Source organism: Heterodontus francisci, chromosome 30 (genome assembly GCF_036365525.1).
Source record: "Heterodontus francisci isolate sHetFra1 chromosome 30, sHetFra1.hap1, whole genome shotgun sequence".
NCBI classification, from domain to species: domain Eukaryota; kingdom Metazoa; phylum Chordata; class Chondrichthyes; order Heterodontiformes; family Heterodontidae; genus Heterodontus; species Heterodontus francisci.
In genome coordinates, this window is record NC_090400.1 from 64,611,668 (window position 1) to 64,637,399 (window position 25,732).

The 25,732-nt window shown below is 44.8% G+C and overlaps 1 protein-coding gene across 17 annotated transcripts in view; it reads left to right on the forward strand.

Annotated features, from left to right (window-relative positions):
- Positions 1-25,732, forward strand: part of ncor1 (nuclear receptor corepressor 1) — a 489,622-nt gene that overhangs the window by 280,759 nt on the left and 183,131 nt on the right. For all 17 annotated transcript variants that reach the window (XM_068010846.1, XM_068010851.1, XM_068010848.1 and 14 more), the window contains 2 exons: positions 8,228-8,357; positions 14,141-14,336. In XM_068010846.1, coding sequence (XP_067866947.1) covers positions 8,228-8,357; positions 14,141-14,336 — 326 coding nt within the window. The remainder of the gene's footprint in view (positions 1-8,227; positions 8,358-14,140; positions 14,337-25,732) is intronic.

Here is a 25,732-nt window from a genome sequence, read left to right on the forward strand (position 1 = left end):
GTAGAATCATGAAACATGAGGGAGAAAGAAATAGAAAGTTACGCTGAGGGGGTGTGTGGAGGCTCGTGTGGAGCATAAATACCAACACAGACCAGTTGGATTGAATGGTCTATTACTGTGCTGTAATTTCTTTGTAATTCTGTCTTCATCCAAGATATTTAATATGTATGGTGAAAAGCTGAAGCCCCAGTACAAATCCCTGGGAAAATCATTTGTCACAACCTGCCATCGCTAATCTCTGATACTTCCAACTGATATTACAAAATAACCTCCTATTACATGTTCTCTCGTTTTTGTTTTAATCTCTTGTGTGGAACCTTATATGCCTTCTGGAAGTCCATATAGACAACTTGCATTGCCACTCCTTCATCCAGCATAAAATTGCGTAGAATATACAGCATTCGGCCCAACAAGTCCATGCTGGCGTTTTTGCTCCACTTGAACCTCTTCCTATCCTTCCTTAACTAACAGAGGGACCTGGGGGTTCATGTGTATCGATCTTTGTAGGTGACAGGGCATATTGAGAGAGTAGATAGCAAAATATGAGAGTCTTGGGCTTCATAAATAGAGATATTGAGTATGAAAGCAAGGAAGTTATGCTGAACCTTTGTAAAGTATTGGCCACAACTAGAGTATTGTGTCCAGTTCTGGTCACATTTTGGAAAAATGTGCGGGTCATTGAGAGGGTGCAGAGGAGATTTACCTGATAGGTTCCAGGGATGAGGGATTTTAGCTACAGGGTTGATTTGGAGAAGCTGGGGTTGTTGTTTTTGGAACAAAAGCGATTGAGGGGAGATTTGACAGAGGTGTACTTTAGCACTAGCTACTCTATCATTTTGTAGTTTCTTTTGAAAAGGAGAACTTGAGTGTGAAATCTTACTCCTGCTAAGAAGCAGGTTGCCAGATAGTGTACATCACTGCGTAATATATTCATGTGTGTGCTGTATGTCTGTCTATCCAGATAGAATAACTTTGTTCTCAGATGAAGGAAGGCTATGAATTTATATTAATTACATTCACACGCGGGGATTTTTCCTGGGTAATTTATAAAATGGGAACTCTCTGCTATTAAATAGCATTCTCATCGAGTAAGATAGAACATCAGAAAGCAATGGTAGATTATGTGTAACTTGGGTTTTACAAGTCCGTAAGTTGTCGTAGGAAAGGAAATTTTGAGGAAGTTGAATGGTAATGAGACAAAATACGTTTATTAAACTTCTTGCTAGATGTTGTGTTTCCCCCAGTTTGAGTCGCATAAGAGACCAAAAAGAAATGAAGAAGCAAACCCTCAGCGTCAGCAACAACTTGTATTTCTATAGTGAGATTAACACAAAAAGAAACACGTGACAAATGGGTATAAGGAAACTGCTAAAAGGCCCAAAGGGTAGAGATTAGAAGAGTGGGAAAAAAGCTTTGTCAAAAAGATGAGATTTAAGAAGCTGATTGAAAGCAGAAAGTTTGTGGAGATGCAGAGGCATGTAGGGAGGGATTTTTAGAGTCAGGCTGAGGTGGCTGAAGCCTTTGCCACCAGTGGTGGGTAGATAGAATAGAATGTTCAGGAGGCAAATGGGCTGGCGGAGATTGCAGAGATAGTTTGCAAGTAGGTCATGAAGGGATTTATTAATGCTTATTCTATTGGTGATGGACATTTAAAATACTTTTGTTTTGTGGGATGTGGGTGTTGCTGGCTAGACCAGCATTTATTGCCCACCTCTAATTGCCCTTGAACTGAGTGGCTTGCTAGGCCAGTTCAGAGGGCATTTTAAGAGTCATCCACATTGCTGTGGTTCTGTAGGCCAGACTAAGAAATGATGGCAGATTTCCATCCCTAAAGGGCATTAGTGAACCAGATGGTTTCTTAGCAATCAACAGCGGTTTCACGGTCATCATTAGACTAGCTTTTTAATTCCAGATTTATTGATTGAATTCAAATTTCGCCATCTGCCGTGGTGGGATTCGAACCCATGTTGCCAGAGCATTAGCCTGGGTTCTAGATTACTAGTCCAGTGACATTACTGCTATGCCACTACCTCCCCCATCCAGTATATATCATTGATGGCAGCCAGCGCACGTCAGGGTTTCAGCAGTGAAATGGTTGAGGTACAGGTGTGTATGGGCAATAGTGCAGAGGTGGAAGGAACCATCTTGATGATGGAAAGGATGTGGTGTCTGCTCAGTCCAAGATTGAACAGGATGGGAAGATTGTGTGCTGTGGCTGGGGAGGGGTTGTAGTTATTGTTAGGGGAGGAGAGTTTGTGGCAGGGGCTGATGTATATAGACCCCCTGCTAACAGGCAATATCATATGGCAGCATATAGAAAAGGAAGAGGATGGTATCAAGGATAGATCCATGAAGGTCTGCCTCTACAAGTGAAAACGGAGCAATGTAACTTGAAATCTGTAATGTTACGGTGTGTTGAAAGGTATCTTCCCACTTCTAAAAAACCTTGCTTGGTTCGCTTTTAGTTGCACTACTGCATGTTTGGAAGTCAGGCTGTACAAATCATGTAACTCATTTAAAAATTATCATTACAGTCCTGTGAAAATATACAGGTACAGGGTGGTTGGCACTAAGATTTGCCAGCTGAGGTACTGGGATGTTTATGCATCTGGAATGTTTCTAAACCTGGTGCCAGAAATATCAGTTAGGGAATAACACTGGACAGCACTGAAACTGTGGAATATTTTCCCCTTGGTCATGAAGTAGGAATGTCAGTGATTTTCCATTCACAGATGGGTAATATTTAACTTTGGGTGTATACAGACCAGCAGAGCTTGAGGTGATGGTGGAGGGGGCAGGGAAGAGGGCTTTAAGAAAGTGGTTAGTTGAAGAACAAGGGGGAGACGATGGCTTGGTGCTGATGTCATAGAGTCGTACAGCATAGAAACAGGCCCTTCGGCCCACCGCGTCCATGCCGACCATAATGCAGATACCAATCCCACCTGCCTGCATTAATTCCATATCCCTCTATGCCTTGCTCATTCAAGTACCTGTCCAGATGCCTCTTAAATGTCACTACTGTTCCTGCCTCCACCACCTCCGCAGGCAGCTCATTCCAGATACCCATTACTCTTTGTGTGAAAAATTTACCCCTTTGATTCCCTTTAGACCTCCTCCCTCTCACCTTAAATCTATGCCCTCTAGTTTTAGTCACCCCTACCATGGGAAACAGACTCTGGCTATCCTATCTATGCCCCTCATAATTTTATATACCTCTATGATGTCCCCTCTCAGCCTCCTTCGCTCCCGGGAAAACAGACCCAGCCTATCCAATCTCTCTTTATAACGCAAGCCCTCCAAACCAGGCAACATCTTTGTGAATCTTTTCTGCACCCTCTCTAGCTTAATCACATCTTTCCTGTAGTGCGGTGACCAGAACTGCACACAGTACTCCAAATGCGGCCTAACCAACGTTATGTACAACTGTAACGTGACGTCCCAACTCTTGTACTCGATACCTCAGCCGATGAAGGCAAGCATGCCATATGCCTTCTTCACCACCCTGTCTACCTGTGTTGCTACTTTCAGGGAACTATGTACTTGCACCCCAAGGTCTCTCTGCTCAACAACACTCCCCAGGGCCTTGCCATTCACTGTATATGTCCTTTATAGTCATTAGACTAGTAACCAGTAACTAGGAAGCACTGAGGGTAACAAGGGCACAAAATGTACTCTGAGTGGGGGACTTCAATGTCCACCATCAAGAGTGGCTTGGTAGCACCACTACTGACCCAGTCCTAAAGGACATAGCTGCTAGAGTGGGTCTGCGGCAGGTGCTGAGGGAACAAACGAGGGAAACATCTATTTGACCTCGTCCTCACCGACCTACCTGTTGCAGACGAATGCTCTGGTGACATGGGTTCGAATCCCACCACGGCAGCAAATAAATCTGGAATTTTAAAACAAAGCTATCTAGTGGTATTCATGAAACCATTGTCGATTGTTGTAAAAACCCATCTGGTTCACTAATGTACTTTAGGGAAGAAAATTTGCTGTCCTTACCTGGTCCAGACCCACGGCAATGTGGTTGACTCTTAAATGCCCTCTGAAATGGCCACTCAGTTGTCGCAAGCCGCTACCAAGTCTAAGAGAAGGAATGAAACTGGACGGACCACCTGGCATCAACCTTGGCACTGTAAATGACAACTGTCGACCCTGCAAATCCTCCTTACTATCATCTGGGGGCTTGTGCCAAAATTGGGAGAGCTGTCCCACAGACTAGTCAAGCAACAGCCTGACATAGTCATACTCACGGAATCGTACCTTGCAGACAATGTCCCAGGCGTCACCATCGCCACCAGAGGTGGCAGCACAATGGTACACAGTTGGGAGTCCTCAACGTTGACTGCAGACCCCATGAAGTCTCATGGCATCAGGTCAAACATGGGCAAGGAAACCTCCTGCTGATTACCACCGACTGCTCCCTCTTGGCTGATGAATCAGTGCCTCTCCATGTTGAACACCACACCAATTGGAAGCACTGAGGGTAACAAGGGCACAAAATGTACTCTGAGTGGGGTCTCCAATGTCCACCACCAAGAATGGCTCGGTAGCACCACTACTGACCCAGTCCTAAAGGACATAGCTGCTAGACTGGGTCTGCGGCAGGTGCTGAGGGAACAAACAAGGGAAACACCTATTTGACCTCGTCCTCACCAATCTACCTGTTGCAGATGCATCTGTCTGTGACAGTATTGGTAGGAGTCACCCCCGCACAGTCCTTGTGAAGACTAAATCCCATCTTCACACATAGTGTCGTGTGGTACTACCACTGTGCTAAATGGGATACATTTCGAACAGATCTAGAAACTCAAAACTGGGCATCCATGGGATGCTGTGGGCCATCAGCAGCAGCAGAATTGTTTCAACCACAATCTGTAACTTCATGGCCCGCATATCCCCTGCTCACCATTACCATCAAGCCAGGAGACCAACCCTCGTTCAGTGAAGAGTGCAGGAGGGCATGCCAGGAGCTGCATCAGCATACCTAAAAATGAGGTGCCAACCTGGTGAAGCTACAACACAGAACTACTTGCATGCCAAACAGCAGAAGCAGTATGCAATAGACAGGGCTAAGCAATCCCACAACCAACGGATCAGATCTAAGCTCTGTGGTCTTGTCACATCCAGTCGTGAATGGTGGTGGGCAATTAAATAACTGACCAGAGGAGGGGGTTCTACAAACATCCCCATCCTCTACGATGGGGATGCCCAACTCATCAGTGCAAAAGACAAGGCTGAAGCATTTTCATCCATCTTCAGCCAGAAATGCAGAGTGGATGATCCATCTCTGCCTCCTTCTGAAGTCCCCAGCATCACAGATGCCAGTCTTTAGCCAATCTGATTGACTCGACGTGATATCAAGAAAAGGCTGAAGGCACTGGATACTGCAAAGGCTATGGGCCCTGACAATATTCTGGCAATAGTACTGTCGATTTGTGTTCCAGAACTATCCATGTCCATACCAATGCTGTTCCAGTACAACTAGAACACTGGCATCTACCCTGCAATGTGGAAAATTGCCCAGGTATGTCCTGTACACAAAAAGCAGGAGAAATCCAACCCGGCCAATTACCGCCCCATCAGCCTACTCCCGATCATCAGCAAAGTGATGGAAGGGGTCGTCAACAGTGCCATCAAGCAGCACTTGCTTAGCAATATGGGTGGCGCATTGGTTCGCACTGCAGCCTCACAGCTCCAGCAACCCGAGTTCAGTTCTGGGTACTGTCTGTGCAGAGTTTGCAAGTTCTCCCTGTGACCACGTGGGTTTCCGCCGGGTGCTCCGGTTTCATCCCACAGCCAAAGACTTGCACGTTGATAGGTAAATTGACAATTGTAAATTGCCCCTAGGAGTAGGTAGGAGAATGGTGGGAATGTGGTAGGGAATATGGGATTAATGTAGGATTAGTATAAATGGGTGGTTGTTCGTCGGCATAGACTCAGTGGGCCGAAGGGCCTGTTTCAGTGCTGTATCTATAAATAAAAAAATAAATAAATAAAATAACCTGCTCAGTAACACCCAGTTTGGGTTCCACCAGGGCCACTCAGCTCCTGACCTCATAACAGCCTTGGTCCAAAGATAGACAAAAGAGCTGAACTCAAGAGTGACTGCCCTTGACATCAAGGCAGCATTTGACTGAGTATGGCATCTAGGAGCCCTAGCAAAACTGGAGTCAATGGGAATCAGGGGGAAAACTCTCTGCTGGTTGGAGTCATACCTAGCACAAAGGAAGATGGTTGTTGGAGGTCAGTCATCTCAGTCCCAGGACATCACTGCAGGAGTTCCTCAAGGTGGTGTCCTAGGCCCAACCATCTTCAGCTGCTTCATCAATGACCTTCCCTCCATCATAAGGTCAGATGTGGGGATGTTTGCTGATGTTTGGATAATGTTCACAATGTGCAACTCCTCAGATACTGAAGCAGCCCATGTCCATATGCAGCAAGACCTGACAATATCCAGGCTTGGGCTGATAAGTGGCAAGTAACATTCGCACCACACAAGTGCCAGGCAATGACCATCTCCAACAAGGGAGAATCTAACCACTGCTCCTTGATGTTCAATGGCATTACCATCATTGAATCCCCACTGTCAACATCCTGAGGGTCACCATTGACCAGAAGCTGAACTGGACCAGCCATATAAATACTGTGGCTACCAGAGCAAGTCAGAGATTGGGAATTCTGCCGAGATGACACGCCGAAGCCTGTCCACCATCTACAAGGCACAAGTCAGGAGTGTGATGGAATACTCACCACTTGCCTGGATGAGTGCAGCTCCAACAGCACTCGAGAAGCTCGACACCATCCAGGGCAAAACAGCCCACTTGTTTTGCACCCCATCCACCACGTTAAACATTCACTCCCTCCACCACTGCGCACAGTGGCAGCAGTGTGTATCATCTACAAAATGCGCTGCAGCAGCTCACCAAGGCTCCTTCGACAGCACCTTCCAAACCCGTGACCTCTACCACCTAGAAGGACAAGGGTAGCAGGCGCATGGGAATACCACCATCTGCAAGTTCCCCCTCCAAGCCACACACCATCCTGAGTTGGAACTATATCTCTGTTCCTTCACTGTCACTGGGTCAAAATCCTGGAACTCCCTAACAGCACTGTTGGTGTACCTGCACCACATGGACTGCAGCGGTTCAAGAAGGCAGCTCACCACCTTCTCCAGGGCAATTAGGGATGGGCAATAAATGCTGGCCTAGCCAGCGACGCCTACACCCCGTGAAAGAATAAAAGAAATCTATTACTTGTTAATATTCCACAACTAAATTTTCCCATTTATCCAAATTGTCCTCTCCTCTCAATGGTTTTATCTTTTCTGTGTGTATAAAAGCCTTTAGTATATCATCTTGTATTATCTTCTGCCCTTCTTCCATATGCCTTTTTTGCCCTTCTAATCTCCATTTTCACCTTTCTTCCACACACAATTTTTATATCCTATCCCTGTGAATTCAATCTTAATGAAACCCCTGGGAACATATTCCACTGAGACTGAATCTTTTACTCAGACTGACAGCTTATCCCACTCTTTCACCTTCCCCCACCCACCTGAAAATTTTATAGCCAAACATATTAAGTTCCCAGTCCTGTCCAAATCTAAGTCTTGTTTCCATTATACCTGCTATATCATTTCACCCTATTGTTATTAATGTCTAATTTTGTTTTGAATGCTGTCCATGCATTCAGATTTGTGTGTTGATTTCTGTTCATTACCTTCACCGCCTGGTTCCAAGTGAACCATCAATGCAAGAGACTTTAACTTAGTAAAGCACCATTGCAGCCTCCCTGAACTTAGAATAATGTTTGTTAAGAATGATTTTTTTTTATTGGTCTCTCTTCTGTTTTACACTCATTTGCTGAGGTGCTTCAGTTCACTTCGCACGCATATTCTATGCTCTGATATTTTTCCTCGGACCTCCCTTTTGTATAGATTGTATAGGTTTTTGTACTTTTTTTGATTTTTTTCCCCTTTAATTTTAAAGGGAAGGAAAGGACTAACAAAGGGCTATTTTGTTTCTGATCGGATGAAATGGGAAGGTATCTTAGAATTGTTTGCAGTCTTTGAGGATTTGTGATTCTGCCTATATTCTGCAGAATTACAAAGTTCTTTTCTATGATCCCTGTTAGAGATATTCACAGATTTTCCTAGAAGATGCTTGATAATGTGTATTTTGAAAACTGCGGGTGATGTTGCTCAAAGGGTTAATTTTTGCTCTAGGATGTTTTCTCCAGAATCGAAGCCGTCACTGCTAAAACCTCTCAGCTCCGTGTTAATGACCTCCGCCATGAAGCCGGTTCAGATGGATATCCAGCAGCTCCAGCAGCGAGCGGCCATGATTCCTAATATGGTGAGTGTTTGTGTGGAGTCCACACTCGCAGGATAGCCCTCTTATCTTTCTTTGAATTCAGCACAATCACTTCTGTCCCTGTAATTGGACTAAGATCTAGCCCTCAATGAACCAATGGCTATGAATTTCATTTATAAGTTGTATTCCCAGTTAAAGTTTGATGTGGACAGCTGAGCCGGTATTTACAGTGTAAAGGGAAAGCCTGAATTATGAACTTGGAGATTTCAGAGAAGCTGCAGTTATAATTTGTTCAGGTGAAGCCTCTCTTGTCTGACCTGTATTTAATCCGCACTGTAACAAATCAGTCATTATGTCGGTAATTTGGAGCGAAACTGAAATATCGCTCTTAGTGTGATCCCTCCATCCTGAATTTGAATCCTTTCATCTGCTTGACTTCATTTCCCTCAGACTAAGGTGGAGCAAATGTGAAAAATTGGAGCAATGAAAAAAAAACACATGTACCTTCTTATCTGTTCATGGAGCAAGCTGATCTTTTTGTTTTGATCCAGTGATCTATAAATAACCCCTAGAATTATTTTTGCTCCATTCGCACTACATACTTCTCCCAGTCTAACTCATTGGAATGCTCATTCTGTGCCAGTAACTCTACTTCCATTACCTCCTAGGCGTCCCTGGCATATAGAGCTACTCAAATTCAGTCCAATATGCCTTCCTGAACACACTGAACCCTTGTGTGTTGTACTGGCCATCATTGGAGCTTAGCCATATCAATCAGATCTGCATTACATCATCATTCCCAATTGCTACCAGAGCTTTGAACTCCGTCATCTTGTTGCAAATCCTTCTAGCATTCGTATAGATGGTCTTAGGGTAAACAAGTCCTTCACAACCTTGCTTTTCTAATTGGACATATCTGCTACAAACATGAAGTACCTTTTGGTCATCTTTCCCAGAACTCCATGTTTGATTCTTTCCAATCAGGTTTCTCCCGCCACAGTCCCAAAATGGCTCTTAGTCGCAATTTTTTTTAAAATTCATTCATGGGATGTGGGTGTCGCTGGCCAGGCCAGCATTTATTGCCCATCCCTAATTGCCCTTGAGAAGGTGGTGATGAGCTGCCTTCTTGAACCACCGCAGTCCATGTGGGGTAGGTGCACCCACAGTGCTATTGACTTTGTAGCAGTTATATACAACTGAGTGGCTTGCTAGGCCATTTCAGAGGGCATGTAAGAGTCAACCACATTGCTGTGGGTCTGGAGTGACATGTAGGCCAGACCAGGTAAGGACAGCAAATTTCCTTCCTTCTCCTAGTGAACCAGATGGGTTTTTACAACAATTGACAGTGGTTTCATGGCCATCATTAGACTAGCTTTTTAATCCCAGATTTATTAATTGAATTCAAATTCCACCTTCTCCTGTGGTGGGATTTGAACCCATGTCCCCAAAGCAATACTCTGGGTTACTAGTCCAGTGACAATACCACTCTGCCACTGCCTCCCCAATGATATTCAGCGTAACTGTGACAAAGTTAAACTTTCCCTTCTCATCCTTCTCAACCTGACTACAACCTTTGACATGGTTGACCAAACCATCCTCCTCCAACGCTCCCCATTGTCGTCCAGCTGGGTGGGACTACCCTCACTTGATTCCATTCTTATCTATCTAATCATAGCCAGAGAATTACTTGCAATGGCTTTTCTTCTGGCTCCCTCACCTCTTGTGTCCCCCAAGGACCTATCTATCCTTGGTCCTCTCCTATTTCTCATCTACGTGTTGCCCCTTGGCATCATCATCCGAAAGCACAGTATTAGTTTTCCCGTGCACTGACGACACCCAGCTCTGCCTCACCACCACCTCTCTCGGTGATTTGTACACTGTTGCTAAGTTATCAGACTACTTATCCAACATCCAGTACTGGAAGAGCAGGAATTTCCTCCAATTAAATATTGGGACGACTGAAGCTATTGTTTTTGTCCCTGCTCCAAACTCCGTTCCTAGCTACGAACTCCATCCCTCTCCCTGGCAACAGTCTGAGATTAAGCCAGTCTGTTTGCAACCTTGTCAGATTTGACCCCAAGAACTTCCAACTTCATATTCATGCCATCGCTAAGGCTGCCTATTTCCACCTCCATAACATTGTTCAACTTCACCCCTGTCTCAACTCATCTGCTGCTGAAACCCTCATTCATGCCTTTATTACCTCTAGACTTGACTATTCCAGTGTGCTCCTGGCTGGTCTCCTACATTCTCCTCTCCGTAAACTTGAGGTCATCCAAAACTCTGCTGCCCGTTTCTCAACTCACACTAAGTCCCATTCCCCTGTCGTGCCTGTACTCATTGACAACATTGTCTTCCAGTCAAGCAACATCTTGATTTTAAAATTCTTATCCTTGTTTTCCAACCCCTCCATTGCCTCACCCCTCCCTATCTCTGGAATCTCCTCCAGCCCCACAGTCCTCCAAGATATCTGTGTTCCTATAATTCTGGTCTCTCGTGCGCCCCCGATTTTAATCACTCCACCATTGGTGGCCATGCCTTCAGTTGCCTAGGTCCTGAGCTCTGGAATACCCTCCCTACACCTCTTCACCTTGCTATCCTCCTTTAACAACACTCCTTAAAACCTATCTGTTTGACCAAGCTTTTGGTCATCTGACTTAATATCTCCAGTGTCTTCAACACTCCCCCCTGCTCTCATGCTCACATCTCTGTCCTGGGATTGCTGCAGTGTTCCAGTGAACATCAACGCAAGCTCGAGGAACAGCATCTCATCTACCGATTAGGCACACTACAGCCTGCCGGACTGAACATTGAGTTCAATAATTTCAGAGCATGACAGCCCCCCACTTTACTTTCATTTTTAGTCATTTTTAGTTATTTTTTCTTCCTTTTTTTCTTCCTTTTTTTTGCATTCCTTTTTACATTTTTTGCATTTATTTCATTTCATCTTAGTTTGTTCAGTTTGCTTACCCACTGTTTTTTTCAGGTTGTTTTTCTTCAGGTTTGCACTTGCTGATGTTCTATATTCAGTATATTCACACCTAATCTGTACTAATGCTTTGTCTTTCAAAACACCATTAACATATTGTTTGCCTTTGCTCCGTGACCTTTTGGCCAGCTATGTGGCCTGGTCCAATCTTCTCCTTCTCCTTTGTTATCTCTTGCCCAACCCCCACCTCACTTGTTTATAATCTGTGACTTTTCTAATATTTGTCAGTTCCGAAGAAGGGTCACTGACCCGAAACGTTAACTCTGCTTCTCTTTCCACAGATGCTGCCAGACCTGCTGAGTGAATCCAGCATTTCTTGTTTTTGTTTCAGATTTCCAGCATCCGCAGTATTTTGCTTTTAATTTAATATCTCCTTTTGTGGTTCGGTGTCATACTTTGTTTTATAATGTTCCTGTGAAGCACCTTGGGTCGTTTTATTATGTTAAAGGTGCTATGTAAATATAAATAGTTTTTATTTCTCCCTTTCCTCATCTTAAAAGTATACATCCTCCCCAGTACTCCGTTCTGATGAAAGAAATTTGTTTCTCTCTGCACCGATGCTGCTGGCCCTGCTGAGTATTTCCAGCATTTTCTGTTTAAATTCCCCAGTGCTCTGTTCACTTGCAAGAACAATCGGTTTAAGTGAAGTTCATTCTACCCGATCAGCGTCCCTCCCCCAGGCTTTCTTTCAAATTGCGAGGAATCTAAAGCCCTTCTCTCTAGCTACACGTTTAATTATCTCACCTGTTTCTGCCTGACTTGTCAAAAACGTAGCACCAGGACTATTCCTGTGATTACTACCCTTTGAAGTTTTTGCATTTCAATCTGGAAGCTAACTCCTCAAACTCCCTCTATCAGACTCTTGGTTGACACTTTCATATGTCATTGTGTCCTATGGGGACCACAACTTCTGGCTGGATTCCCCCTGTCTTCAGAAGAATTTACTATCTGTTCTATTATGCCCCTTAAGTGTCAGCGTGGCCCTATGGTGATGCTATCACCTCGAAGGTTGTAGGTTCAAACCATCTGTGTACCTTTTGCACGTCTCATCCTGCTGCACAGAGCAGACGCTGGACCAGAAGATGTTCTTGAAGGCCTCCGTGGTAAAGAGTGAGGTGTGCTGGCTCTTCACCTCTTGGAGATCTTCCTTGACCACAACCCTCATTGCCACAGGAGCAGATTCTGAATGCTTTTCTGGAGTCGGGGCATTTCCCTCTGTGTGCCTCTCTCATCTTCTGAATACCTTTGAGGATGAATAACCTCTTGATGTTCGCCTTGATCACTTCCCACCAGAACGTCGGAGACTCAGGGATTTTACGGTCCTCCAACCTTTGTAATCCCTTATGAGTTCCGTGATGATTTCTGTGGTTAGCAGTTTCACCTTCAGTTTCCATGTCTCCCTGCCAACCTTCTGATCTTCCTGTAAGTGCCAGCCATCCAGTAGGAGGCAGTGGTCAGAACACCAGTTTGAAGTCGGTGGATCTGACCATGAATGCTCAGGACACAAACAGGAAGTCTATCCTGAAACAGATGGTCCTGTCTGGCATCGACCAGGTGTATCTACCCAGTGCTCTGTCTGCAGGGTTGCTGCAGGCATTGTGCAGCTTGGCGTCTTTTACTGTTTCCATCATGAGTCTGGATGTGGCGTCCAGTTTTCTGTCAGCCCCGCCGGATCATCCAGCCGCATTGATGATGCAGTTGAAGTCACCAACTAGAATTAGCGGCTTAGACATTGCCAGCAGCAGTGGGAACTGCTGGAGGATGGTCAGCTGCTTGCTGTTTCAAATCAGGGCGTACACGTTGATTAACCAGAGCAGAGTGTTTCTGTACATTATGTCTGCTACGATGAGGCAACTGCCCACCACCTCCTTAACTTTGGAGATGAAGTTGCCACCCTGCAGCAAAATACCCAGGCAGCCAGAGAAATAGGAATTGTTTTTTCTTGACCAGATCGATGGCCTGTGGAACCACCATTGTCTGTAGGTGCTGAGGTGCAGAATTCCACAGTCCTGCAGAAACAGCAGGTCAGTTTTGACCTTGGCGAGGTACCCCAAGGTCAAGATGCATCACGTAGTAGCCTTAATGCTATGCACGTTAGGAGGCAATCTTTAGACCCATTAAAACTGTATTTTGCTTACCACTGCAGGTGTCTGTGCTCCTCCCAGCCCTTGGGTATGTTCCTGCATACCCAAAGCATTCACAAACTGTTACACGGTTGTTGGGCTGAGAAAACTGTCTTGGCCATCCATGGGGGAAGGGTGGGGGTGTTCTGCCAGGGTGACGTGGGGGTGGGGGTCCATGTGTGGAAGCAAGGGGGTTTGGACTGTCCTCCGTTGGTGCTGTCTTTCCCCTCTGTTCATCATCGAGGATGTTGCTGCTCCTGGCTTCCTGGAGCTGGGGTGTGCTGGGCACTTCACTACTCCTGCTACTGAGAAACCTGGCTAGCACCACCAGTTTCCTATGCTGCCAGTTGCAATGTGAAGATAAACCTGTTGGATTCAGTCTAACCAGCAGACAGGCAGATTGCTTTTCCATGAATGTGGCAGTTTATCTGTAGGTAACCAGTCAACCTTGAGGTACCTGGGGTTTTAGCAAGTTTCACATGGTTTGAAAGCAGAAATTGCTGTTGTTGTACATACCTGATTTCTGCCATTTGATGATGCTAATTATGTTATAAATGTTCTAGTAGGTTCCAGTGATACAACCTGGGGAATGAAGTAGCATCACCTCTTTGCCACTGTTGCTCTTGAATGCAGTTGGTGGGATCGATGGATGCATGTGTATATCAAGGCCTACCTGAAACAGCCAGCTTTCAGCAGTGTTTTCTCTCCACTAGATGGCTGCTCCCTATGTGCCTGCCAGTGTGCCTGTGAGTGGTCTGGCCCTGTTCCAGCGGCACATCAAAGCCATGCACGACTCTGCACTACAGAAGGAGCAGATGCGACAGCGGCAAGAGCATCTGGATGCTGAGCGCAGAAATTCTGCCAGCCCCAACATCAGTGGCAAGAGCTGTCCAATCTTGGACAGAGAAGGTATGAGTGGTTCGCTCAAGACAAACAAAAAGCATTTTATGTCTTCTAGCCATTTTAGCAACAGCTCAGTTGAGGCTGTCACAATTGCTGCCAGGTTTGTTTTTCAGCAATGCCACGTTAACTCAGTGCTCAAGTGATATCATCATTAAAAACAAAACACTCATTCATTATCCATTATCCAAAAATTTATTTGCAATTCTATTCACCTCTGCATGATATCTCTCCTGTATTAGGAGTTGGAACAGGCATAGTCACGGTACCCTTATAGCACCACTCCTGGAGAAGGGTGAAAGTTATTGCCAATAGTTGGTTATATACTTTTTCCCACCTCCTGTTTGAATGTCATGTTCATGAAGAGTCTTGTGTGAAACATATTTGGGCAGATGCAAGGGTACAGGACAAATTTCCTTACAGTTTCTGGTTTCTGCAATTTAAGCCATGTCCTAGTCTCCTGATATGGTTGAAGAACTTTAACAGGCTGCTGCAGTCAGTGCCTCCATCTATGAACACTGAGTCTATGTTGCACAGTTCAGCAACCCACTGTCCCTCGATCGTGTCTTCCCTCCAATTACGTAAGATTTACCAACCAGAGTTTATGAAACAAGAAAAAAAAAAAATCTATCTTCAGTATTTCATCTGTGGACCCTTCCCCCTGTTCCATATTAATGGAGTTGAAAGGATTGTGATTCTGAGATATTGATGGTTAGTGAGGCCAACTTGAAATCAGTAATTTCAGCCATGCTTGAAAATTATTTTTATGTATATAATTTTATGTGGATAAATATACATAGCTCTAGAAAGTGTTGTTCCCATTTTTGCTGAACTTTTGCTGTCAAATAGTTTGCTATTTTAAGTTCACCATATATGTATTGGAATATTTACAATGCTCACTGGGCAGCCTTCCAGCTGCATGCATCATGATACCCTGGGCTTGTTGACAGTCCACAAGCTACTTACCCTTGACACAGATAAAGACCAGAGGTTAACTTTGCCCCAGTGTTTCCTGGAAACCAAGTAACCAGAAACGCACAGTCGTCCATGAAGCCTCAAACCAAAAACTATTGGTGCCCATTTGTAGAAGTCTTCCTCGAAAATGTTTCCAAGATTCTCTCAAGCTACAACACAACCAAAAAAAATACAATCCAAATGGTATTCGATGTTCCAATTAATTCCATCTGCCTGTGGGCATCCCTGCCACGGTCAACACACTGTCAGCCTGTCCGATACAGATTCCTCTCCTGCTCTGTAAAACTAAACGAACTCGCTCAAAAAATACAAATTCTTGAGGAATAGGCTTTCTTTGCACAATCAAGAGTGATATTAGAGTGCATCATTATTGGTGATGCTGTTCTTTGACACAGACACGATGGACCAAATGGCCTCATTCTGTGCTGTTAATGATTCAGATGTGGTGGTCAGTGAGGTTCTATCTAACTTTTAGAACTCATAGCACTATTCAGAGAAAGGTAAGGGCTGTGCCTGTGTTCTGCTCAACAATCCTCCTTCGCATAACACCAAAAACAAATGGTCTAATTATTCGCATTGCTATTTTTGGGATCTTGTGCTGGCTGCCCCTCTTGGCTACATAGGAATCACTGCATTTCAAAAGAAGCTAACTACGTCTCTGACGTCTCGACAATGTTTGAGAGATATGGTGAAGTGGTCTAGAAATGCAAGTCTTGCCATCAGACGTCTGTACAGTAGTACAGATGGTGTTCTTTCTGTTTGGGTTTTGGTGTGTTAGCTATGGATTTGTTCTTAGTCTTTGCCTGGTCATGTAGGTAGCATCAAGGATGTTCAATGTTTTTGCATGGCTGATATCGAAGGGAGTAATGGAGGTTTAGTCAGTCCAAGTCACTATTGTGGACAGGCAACGTGGAGTGATGTGGGCAGAGCCCTGAGAATAAGGTAGTTGCCTGGCCTTTTCATCAGGCAATGGCTATCACACAGCCCACCTACACCAACTATTGTTCTGCCACCCAGATTCCCTAGCTTTATTTTCACATATTGACCGCTGTCTGGTTTCTTTTCTGTTTCAACTTTTTTATTCATTCATGGGATGTGGGCCTCGCTGGCAAGGCCAGCATTTATTGCCCTTCCCTAATTACCCTTGAAAAAACCTTCTTGAACTGCTGCAATCGTGTGGCATAGGTACACTGACAGTGCTGTCACGAAGGCGGTTCCAGGTTTCTGACGCAGCGACTATGAAGGAACAGCAGTAACTCAGGATGGCGTGTGACTTGGTGGTAGTGGTGTTCTGATGCGCCTGCTGCCCTCCTAGATAGTAAGGGTCACGGGTTGAGGAGGTGCCATCGAAGAAGCTTTGTCGAGGTGCTGCAGTACATCTTGTAGGTGGTAGAGCTAGCAGCAGCTGTGCTGGCATCGATTTATTTTTATTTTTTCATTTACAAAGACAGTATTAACTCGAATGTGATGAAACAGCACCAAAAGTGCCATAGCCAAAGTCATTAATGACCACAGTATTATCCCTCCTTGACTTTCCTGCAGCATTTTATACAGTCAACTCCATTGCTCTGCTGCATTATCCAGCTCTGTAGAACTACCTTCACGTAGCTGCACTCCCACCTGTCCAAACACAGCCAGGTAACATCCAGTACCCACTCATTAAAAAAAAACATGCATTTATATAGCGCCTTTCATGACCACCAGACATTCCAAAGCACTTTACAGCCAATGAAGTACTTTGGAAGTGCAGTCACTGATGTAATGTAGGAAACACGACAGCCAATTTGCACACAGCACGTTCCCACAAACAACAAAGTGATCATGAGTCATAGTCATGATGCCACAGAAGGAGGCCATTGAGCCCATCAAGTCTATTCCGGTTCTGTGCAGAGCAGTCCAGTCAGTCCCATTCCTCTGCTCTCTCCCCATAGCTCTGCAAGTTTATTTCCCTAAAGTGCCCATCAAGTTTCCTTTTGAAATTATTGATTGTCTCCATTTGCACCACCCTCATAGGCAGTGAGTTCCAGGTCATTACCACTCGCTGCGTAAAAAAAGTTCTTGCCCCCACCCTCTGTGTCTCTTGCTTAAAAACCTTAAATTTAACCTCAGTTAATGGTAACAGCCATTCTTTGTCCACACTTGTCTTACTCTTAGGAACATAGGAGTAGGCCATTCAGCTCATCGAGCCTGCTCCGCCATTCAATATGATCATGGCTAATCATCCACTTCAATGCCTTTTACCCACCCTATCCCTATATCCCCTTATGTCATTGGTATTTAGAAATCTGTCAATCTCTGCTTTAAACATACTCAATGACTGAGCTTCCTCAGCCCTCTGGGGTAGAGAATTCCAAAGATTCACAACTCTCTGAGTAAAGAAATTTCTCCTCATCTCTGTCCTAAGTGGCTTCTCCCTTATTTTGAAATTGTGTCCCCTATTTCGAGACTCCCGAACCAGGGGAAACATCTTAGCTGTATCTACCCTGTCTATCCCTTTAAGTATTTTGTAGGTTTCAATGAGATCACCTTTCATGCTTTGAAACGCTAGAAGATAAAGGCCTAGTTTCCCCAATCTTTCTTCATAGGACAGTCCCGCCATCCCGGGAACAAGTCTGGTGAACCTTCGTTGCGCTCCCTCTATGGCAATAATACCCTTCCTAAGGTATAGGGACCAAAACTGCACACAGTACTCCAGGTGCGGGCTAACCAAAGTTCTATACAATTGAAGCAAGACTTCACTACTGCTATACTCAAATCCTCTTGTAATAAAGGCTAACATACCATTAGCCTTCCTAACTGCTTGCTGCACCTGTATGTTAGCTTTCAGTGACTTATTGACGAGGACACCCAGGTCCCTTTGTAGATCTACACTTCCTAATTTCTTACCATTTAAGAAATAATCTGCACATTTGTTCCTCCCATTTTTCCATATTATATTCCATTTGCCACGTTCTTGCTCACTCACTAAGTCTGTCCAAATCCCCTTGAAGCTGCTTTGCATCTTCCTCACAACACACTCCCACCTAGTTTGTGTCATCTGCGAACTTGGAAATATTACATTTGGTCCCCACATCCAAATCATTATATATATTATATATAATGAACAGCTGGGGCTCAAGTATTGGTCCTTGCAGTACCGCACGAGTCACAGCTTATCCAACTCTTGTCAAATCTGCCCATAATCTGCTTTGTTCTTAAGAACAACCTCAGTTTCTCCAACCTAACCTTGTAGCTAAAATCCCTCATCCCTGGAACCATTCTGGTCGATCTCCTTTGCACCCTCTCAAGGATCCTCGCGTCATTCCTAAAGTGTAGTGGCCAGCACTGGATACAGTGCTCTAGCTGTGGCCTAACCAGAGCTTTTTAAAGGTTCAGTATAACTTCTATGCTTTTTCTGCTCAATGCCTCTATTTATGAAGCCCAAGATTCCAATTGCTTTGCTAATTGAGAAAGAAAGACTCTATGAGAAGGATGCACCATCCACGGTTAACTAAGGAAGTTAAGAATGGTATCAAATTGAAAGAAAAGGGGTACAATTCTGCGAAGATTAGTGGTAGGCCAGAAGAAACATAGAAAATAGGAGCAGGAGTAGGCCATTCGGCATTTCAAGCCTGCTCCGCAGTTCATTATGATCATGGCTGATCATCCAACTCGGTAGCCTGGTCAGGCTTTCCCCCCATACCCTTTGATCCATTTAGACCCAAGAGCTATATCTAACTGCTTCTTGAAAACATACAATGTTTTGGCCTCGACTGCTTTCTGTGGTAGCGAATTCCACAAGCTCACCACTCTCTGGGTGAAGAAATTTCTCCTCATCACAGTCCTGAAAGGTTTACCCCGTATCCTTCGACTATGACCCCTGGTTCTGGACTCCCCCACCATCAGGAACATCCTTCCTGCATCTACCCTGTCAAGTCCTGTTAGAATTTTATAGGTTTCTATGAGATCCCCCCTCACTCTTCTGAACTCCAGTGAATATAATCCTAACTGACTCAGTCACTCCTCATACGTCAGTCCTGCCATCCCAGGAATCAGTCTGGTAAACCTTCACTGCACTCCCTCTATAGCAAGAACATCCTTCCTCAGATAAGGAGACCAAAACTGCCACAATATTCCAGGTGTGGCCTCACCAAGGCCCTGTATAATTGCAGCAAGACATCCCTGCTCCTGTACTCGAATCCTCTCGCTATGAAGGCCAACATACCATTTGCCTTTTTTACCACCTGTTGCACCTGCATGTTTACCTTCAGCGTCTGGTGTACGAGAACACCCAGGACTCGTTGCATATTCCCCCCTCTCTCAGTTTATAGCCGTTCAGATAATCTGCCTTCCTGTTTTTGCTACCGATGTGGTAGCCACATTATACTGCATCTGCCATCTCACTCAACCTGTCCAAATCACCCTTAACCCAAAGTGGATAACCTCACATTTATCCACATTATACCGCATCTGCCATGCATTAGCCCACTCACTCAACCTGTCCAAATCACCCTGAAGCCTCTCTGCATCCTCCACACAACTCACCCTCCCACACAGTTTTGAGTCATCTGTAAAGAAGATTGGGAAAATTTTAGAAACTAGCAAAGGATGGCAAAAAAATAGAGGGAGAAATTAGAGTATGAGAGTCAACCAGCAAGAAATATTAAAACAGACAGTAAAAACTGCTACAATTATATAAGAAGGAAAAGAATAGCTAAAGTAAATTTTGGTCCCTTAGAGGATGAGACTAGGGAATTAATGGGAAACAAGGAAATGGCAGAGACTTTAAACAAGTATTTTGTATCTGTAATCACAGTAGAAGACAAGTATCCCGAGAATAGCAGAAAATCAAGAGACAAAAAGGAGGGAGGAACTTGAAACACTGTAACTATCAGTACTGAAAAGGTACTAGGAAAAGTAATGGGAGTAAAGGCAGACAAGTCCCCTGGACCTGATGGCCTGCATCCTAGTGTCTTTAAAGAAGTGGCTGCAGCGATTGTGGATGCATTGGTTGTAATGTTCCAAAATTTCCTAGACTCTGTGGATTGGAAAATTGCAAGTGTAATGCCCCTATTCAAGAAAGGAGGGAGACAAGAAGCAGGAACCTATAGGCCAGTTAGCCTAAAATCTGTCATTGGGAAATGCTGGAATCAATCTTTAAGGAAGTAGCAGCAAGACATTTAGAAAATCATAATGCAATCAGGCAGAGTCAGCATGGTTTTATGAAATGAAAATCATGTTTGATAAATTTATTAGAGTTCTTTGAGGATGTGACATTCTTTGGGCCTCCTTATCTTGAGAGACAATGGATACGTGCCTGGAGGTGGTCAGTGGTTTGTGAAGCAGCGCCTGGAGTGGCTATAAAGGCCAATTCTGGAGTGACAGGCTCTTCCACAGGTGCTGCAGAGAAATTTGTTGGTCGGGGCTGTTGCACAGTTGGCTCTCCCCTTGCGCCTCTGTCTTTTTTCCTGCCAACTACTAAGTCTCTTCGACTCGCCACAATTTAGCCCTGTCTTTATGGCTGCCCGCCAGCTCTGGCGAATGCTGGCAACTGACTCCCACGACTTGTGATCAATGTCACACGATTTCATGTCGCGTTTGCAGACGTCTTTATAGCGGAGACATGGACGGCCGGTGGGTCTGATACCAGTGGCGAGCTCGCTGTACAATGTGTCTTTGGGGATCCTGCCATCTTCCATGCGGCTCACATGGCCAAGCCATCTCAAGCGCCGCTAACTCAGTAGTGTGTATAAGCTGGGGGTGTTGGCCGCTTCAAGGACTTCTGTGTTGGAGATATAGTCCTGCCACCTGATGCCAAGTATTCTCCGGAGGCAGCGAAGATGGAATGAATTGAGACGTCGCTCTTGGCTGGCATACGTTGTCCAGGCCTCACTGCCATAGAGCAAGGTACTGAGGACACAGGCCTGATACACTCGGAACTTTGTGTTCCGTGTCAGTGCGCCATTTTCCCACACTCTCTTGGCCAGTCTGGACATAGCAGTGGAAGCCTTACCCATGCGCTTGTTGATTTCTGCATCTAGAGACAGGTTACTGGTGATAGATGAGCCTAGGTAGGTGAACTCTTGAACCACTTCCAGAGCGTGGTCGCCAATATTGATGGATGGAGCATTTCTGACGTCCTGCCCCATGATGTTCGTTTTCTTGAGGCTGATGGTTAGGCCAAATTCATTGCAGGCAGACGCAAACCTGTCGATGAGACTCTGCAGGCACTCTTCAGTGTGAGATGTTAAAGCAGCATCGTCAGCAAAGAGGAGTTCTCTGATGAGGACTTTCCGTACTTTGGACTTCGCTCTTAGACGGGCAAGGTTGAACAACCTGCCCCCTGATCTTGTGTGGAGGAAAATTCCTTCTTCAGAGGATTTGAACGCATGTGAAAGCAGCAGGGAGAAGAAAATCCCAAAAAGTGTGGGTGCGAGAACACAGCCCTGTTTCACACCACTCAGGATAGGAAAGGGCTCTGATGAGGAGCCACCATGTTGAATTGTGCCTTTCATATTGTCATGGAATGAGGTGATGATACTTAGTAGCTTTGGTGGACATTCGATCTTTTCTAGTAGTCTGAAGAGACCACGTCTGCTGACGAGGTCAAAGGCTTTGGTGAGATCAATGAAAGCAATGTAGAGGGGCATCTGTTGTTCGCGGCATTTCTCCTGTATCTGACGAAGGGAGAACAGCATGTCAATGGTCGATCTCTCTGCACGAAAGCCACACTGTGCCTCAGGGTAGACGCGCTCGGCCAGCTTCTGGAGCCTGTTCAGAGCGACTCGAGCAACAAGCAGGGTGGATAAAGGGGGACCAGTTGATTTATATTTGGATTTCCAAAAGGCATTCATAAAGTCCCACAGAAAAGGTTACTAATCAAGATAAGAGCTCATGGTGTTGGGGAAATGGGGCTTTTTCATGTTGGCAAACTGTAACTGGTGGAGTGCCGCAGGGATCAGTGCTGGGGTCTCAACTCTTTACAATCTATATTAATGACTTATATGAAGGGTCCGATTGTATTGTAGCCAAATTTGAGGACAGTAAAAAGATAGGTAGGAAAGCAAGTTGTGAGGAGGACTCTGAGTTTGCATAGGGATATGGAAAGGTTAAGCAAGTGGGCAAAAATATGGCAGATGGAGTATAATGTGAGAAAATCTTAGGTTGTCCACTTTGGTGGGAAGAATAGAAAAGCATAATATTATTAATTGGAGAGAGACTGCAGAATGCTGCGGTACAGAGAGATCTGGGTGTCGTTGCACATGAATTGCAAAAAGTTGGCATGCAGATACAGCAAGTAATTCGGAAGACATGGCCTGTTGGCATTTATTGCAAGGGAGATGGAGTATAAAAGTAGGGAAGTCTTGCTACAACTGTACGGGGCATTGGTGAGACCGCACCTAGAGTACTGTATACAGTTTTGTCTTTCTTAATCAGGGCTATACTTGCATTTGGAAGCAGTTCAGAGAAGGTTCACTAGGCTGATTCCTGGGATGAGGAAAATTTGAGCAGGTTGGGCCTATACTCATTGGAGTTTAGAAGAATGCGAGGTGATCTTATTGAAACATAAAAGATTCTAAGGGGCTTGACTGGGTAGATGTTGAGAGGATGTTTTTCCTTGGGGAATCCACAGCTAGGGGGCATAGTTTAAAAATAAGGGATCTACCTTTTAAGGCAGAGATGAGGAATTTCTTCTTTCAGAGGGTTGTTAATCTTTGGAATTCTCTACCCCAGAGAGCAGTGGAGGCTGGGTCATTGAATATATTCAAGGCTGAGATAGACAGATTTTGAGTCAAGGGTTACGGGGGGTAGGAAAGTGGAGGTAAGGCCACAATCAGATCAGCCATCATCTTATTGAATGGTGGAGCAGGCTTGAGGGGCCGTATGGTCTACTCCTGCTCCTGTATATGATTGTATGATCACAGTGGCGCAGTGGTTAGCACCGCAGCCTCACAGCTCCAGGGACCTGGGTTCAATTCTGGGTACTGCCTGTGCGGAGTTTGCAAGTTCTCCCTGTGACCGTGTGGGTTTTCGCCGGGTGCTCCGGTTTCCTCCCACAGCCAAAAACTTGCAGGTGATAGGTAAATTGACCATTATAAATTGCCCCTTGTGTAGGTAGGTGGTAGGGAATATGGGATTACTGTAGGGTTAGTATAAATGGGTGGTTGTTGGTCGGCACAGACTTGGTGGGCCGAAGGGCCTGTTTCAGTGCTGTATCTCTTAAAAAAAAATTACACACTCAATATTTCCTGCCACCTTCCAAGATCTCTGCGCATGAGGCACCACGTCCCTTTGTCCCTGCTGACTCTTTAAAACTGTGCCATTTAGCCTGTATTGCCTCTCCCTATCCCTTCTGTCAAAATGCATCATCTTTGTATTGAAGTCCACCTGCCACTTCTCTGCCCACTCTGTTAGCGTATCGATGTCCTGATCATATCGATTCGCATGATCATCACGGTTTACCACACCTCCAACTTATGTATTATTGGCAAATTTTGAACTTTTACTCTGTATTCCAATATCCAAACCATTTATATATATCAAAAAAAGCAGTGGTCCTGACACTACCCCTTGGGGAACATTGCTATCTACCCCAACTCCATCTGGAAAAAACAACTATATACCACGACTCGCAGTTTTCTGCCCTTAAGCCAATCTTTTATCCAAGCTGACACTGATCCTCCAATTCCATGAGCCTCAATTTTGGTAACTAGCCTTTTATGTGGTACTTTGTCAAAGGCTTTCTTAAAATCCATACATACTACATCCACCGCATTCCTCTCATCAGCCGTCTCCGTTACTTCAGCAAAATATGCAACTAGACTCGTCAAATATAATCTGCATTTTACAATCAGTGCTGGCTCTCCTTAATTAACTCAAACCTCTCCAAATGCCAATTAATTACTGGTTTAATTGTTATTTCTCAAACCTCACCCACCACTGATGTTAAACTGACCCGCCTGTAGTAACTAGGAATGTCCTTACACTTTTTCTTGAACAAGGGTGTCACATTTGTCACTTTGCAATCCTCTGGCACCTCCCCCTATCTCAGGATGCCCTTACTATATCTCCACTCCCACTTCCTTGAGCAACCAAGGATGCAAGCCATCTGGATCAGGCGATTTATCCACTCTAAGCATAGCCAGCCTTTCCAGTATATCCTGTCTATCTGCTACCACTATCATCTCCGCTTCGATCAATATTTTGTCAGCATCCTCTTCCTTAGTAAACACTGAGACAAAAAGCTCATTAAGTATTCTAACCTTGTCCTGTGCCTCTAAGCATATATCACCTCTTAGTCCTTATAGGCCCCATCTTGCTCTTACTGGCCGCTTACTATTTACATGCCAGTAGAAGATTGTTAGGTTCCCTTTTATTTTAACTACCATTCTATTCTTATATTCTGTCTTTGCCAGTCTTATTTTCCTCTTCACTTCCCCTCTCAACTTACTGTATTTGGCCTCGTTGTCGCTTGAAGAATTCACCTGACTTGCATTATACGCCGTCTTTTTTTTTGTTTTATCATATCTCTATCCCCCTCGTCATCCAAGAAGCTCTGGCTTTGGTTCCCTTACGTTTTACCTTTGTCGGAATGTCCCTTAGCTTGTATCTGACACATCTCCTCAAATTTGGTTTTCCTGTCAGTCTTTGGTTCCATTTTACCCTGGCTAGATCCCCTCCTCGTCCCATTGCAGTTACCCTTCCAATTTGCAAGTTCTACTTTAGATTGATGATTGATGACCAGATAATCTGTTTCTGTGATGTTGATTGAGGGATAAATATTGGCCAGGACACCAGGGATAACTCCCCGGCTCCTCTTTGAAGATGATGCCATGGAACCTTTTACGCCCAACTGTAGGGGCAAATAGGGCCTCGATTTAACGTTTCATCTGAAAGGTGGTATCTCCAACAGTGCAGCACTCCCTCAGTACTGCACTGGAGTGTTAGTTTTTATCCTGGATTGGGGCGCAAACCTACAACCTCATGACTCAGAGGCTCGCGTGCTACCAACTGAGCCACCGCTGACACAACCAGGACCAGAGTCCTCCAGGTACCTGTCCTTGGCCCCCTTCTTCGCCTACATGCTGCCCCTCTGATGTTATCCGTAGGCATGGGATCAACTTCCAAACCTTGAATACGCCCAGCTCGACCTCTCCACCAGTTCCCTTGACTCCATGGCCATCTCTATGTTGTCAGGTTGCCCGTCTAACATCAGTATAGATAAATCAAAATAACCTCCAACTGAACATCAGGATGACTGAAATCATAGTTTATAGCCATTACTTCCAAGTTCCTCTATAAAACAGAAGCCATTTCTGACTTGGACATCAGTTGGTGAGTTACTAACACATTGCTTACTCAGTAAATATATATTTTTACAGCTTTAATACTCAGTATTTGTTGGCTAGCAACTCGTGTATATTTCAGCTGATGCTTCCTGAATGTTGGTG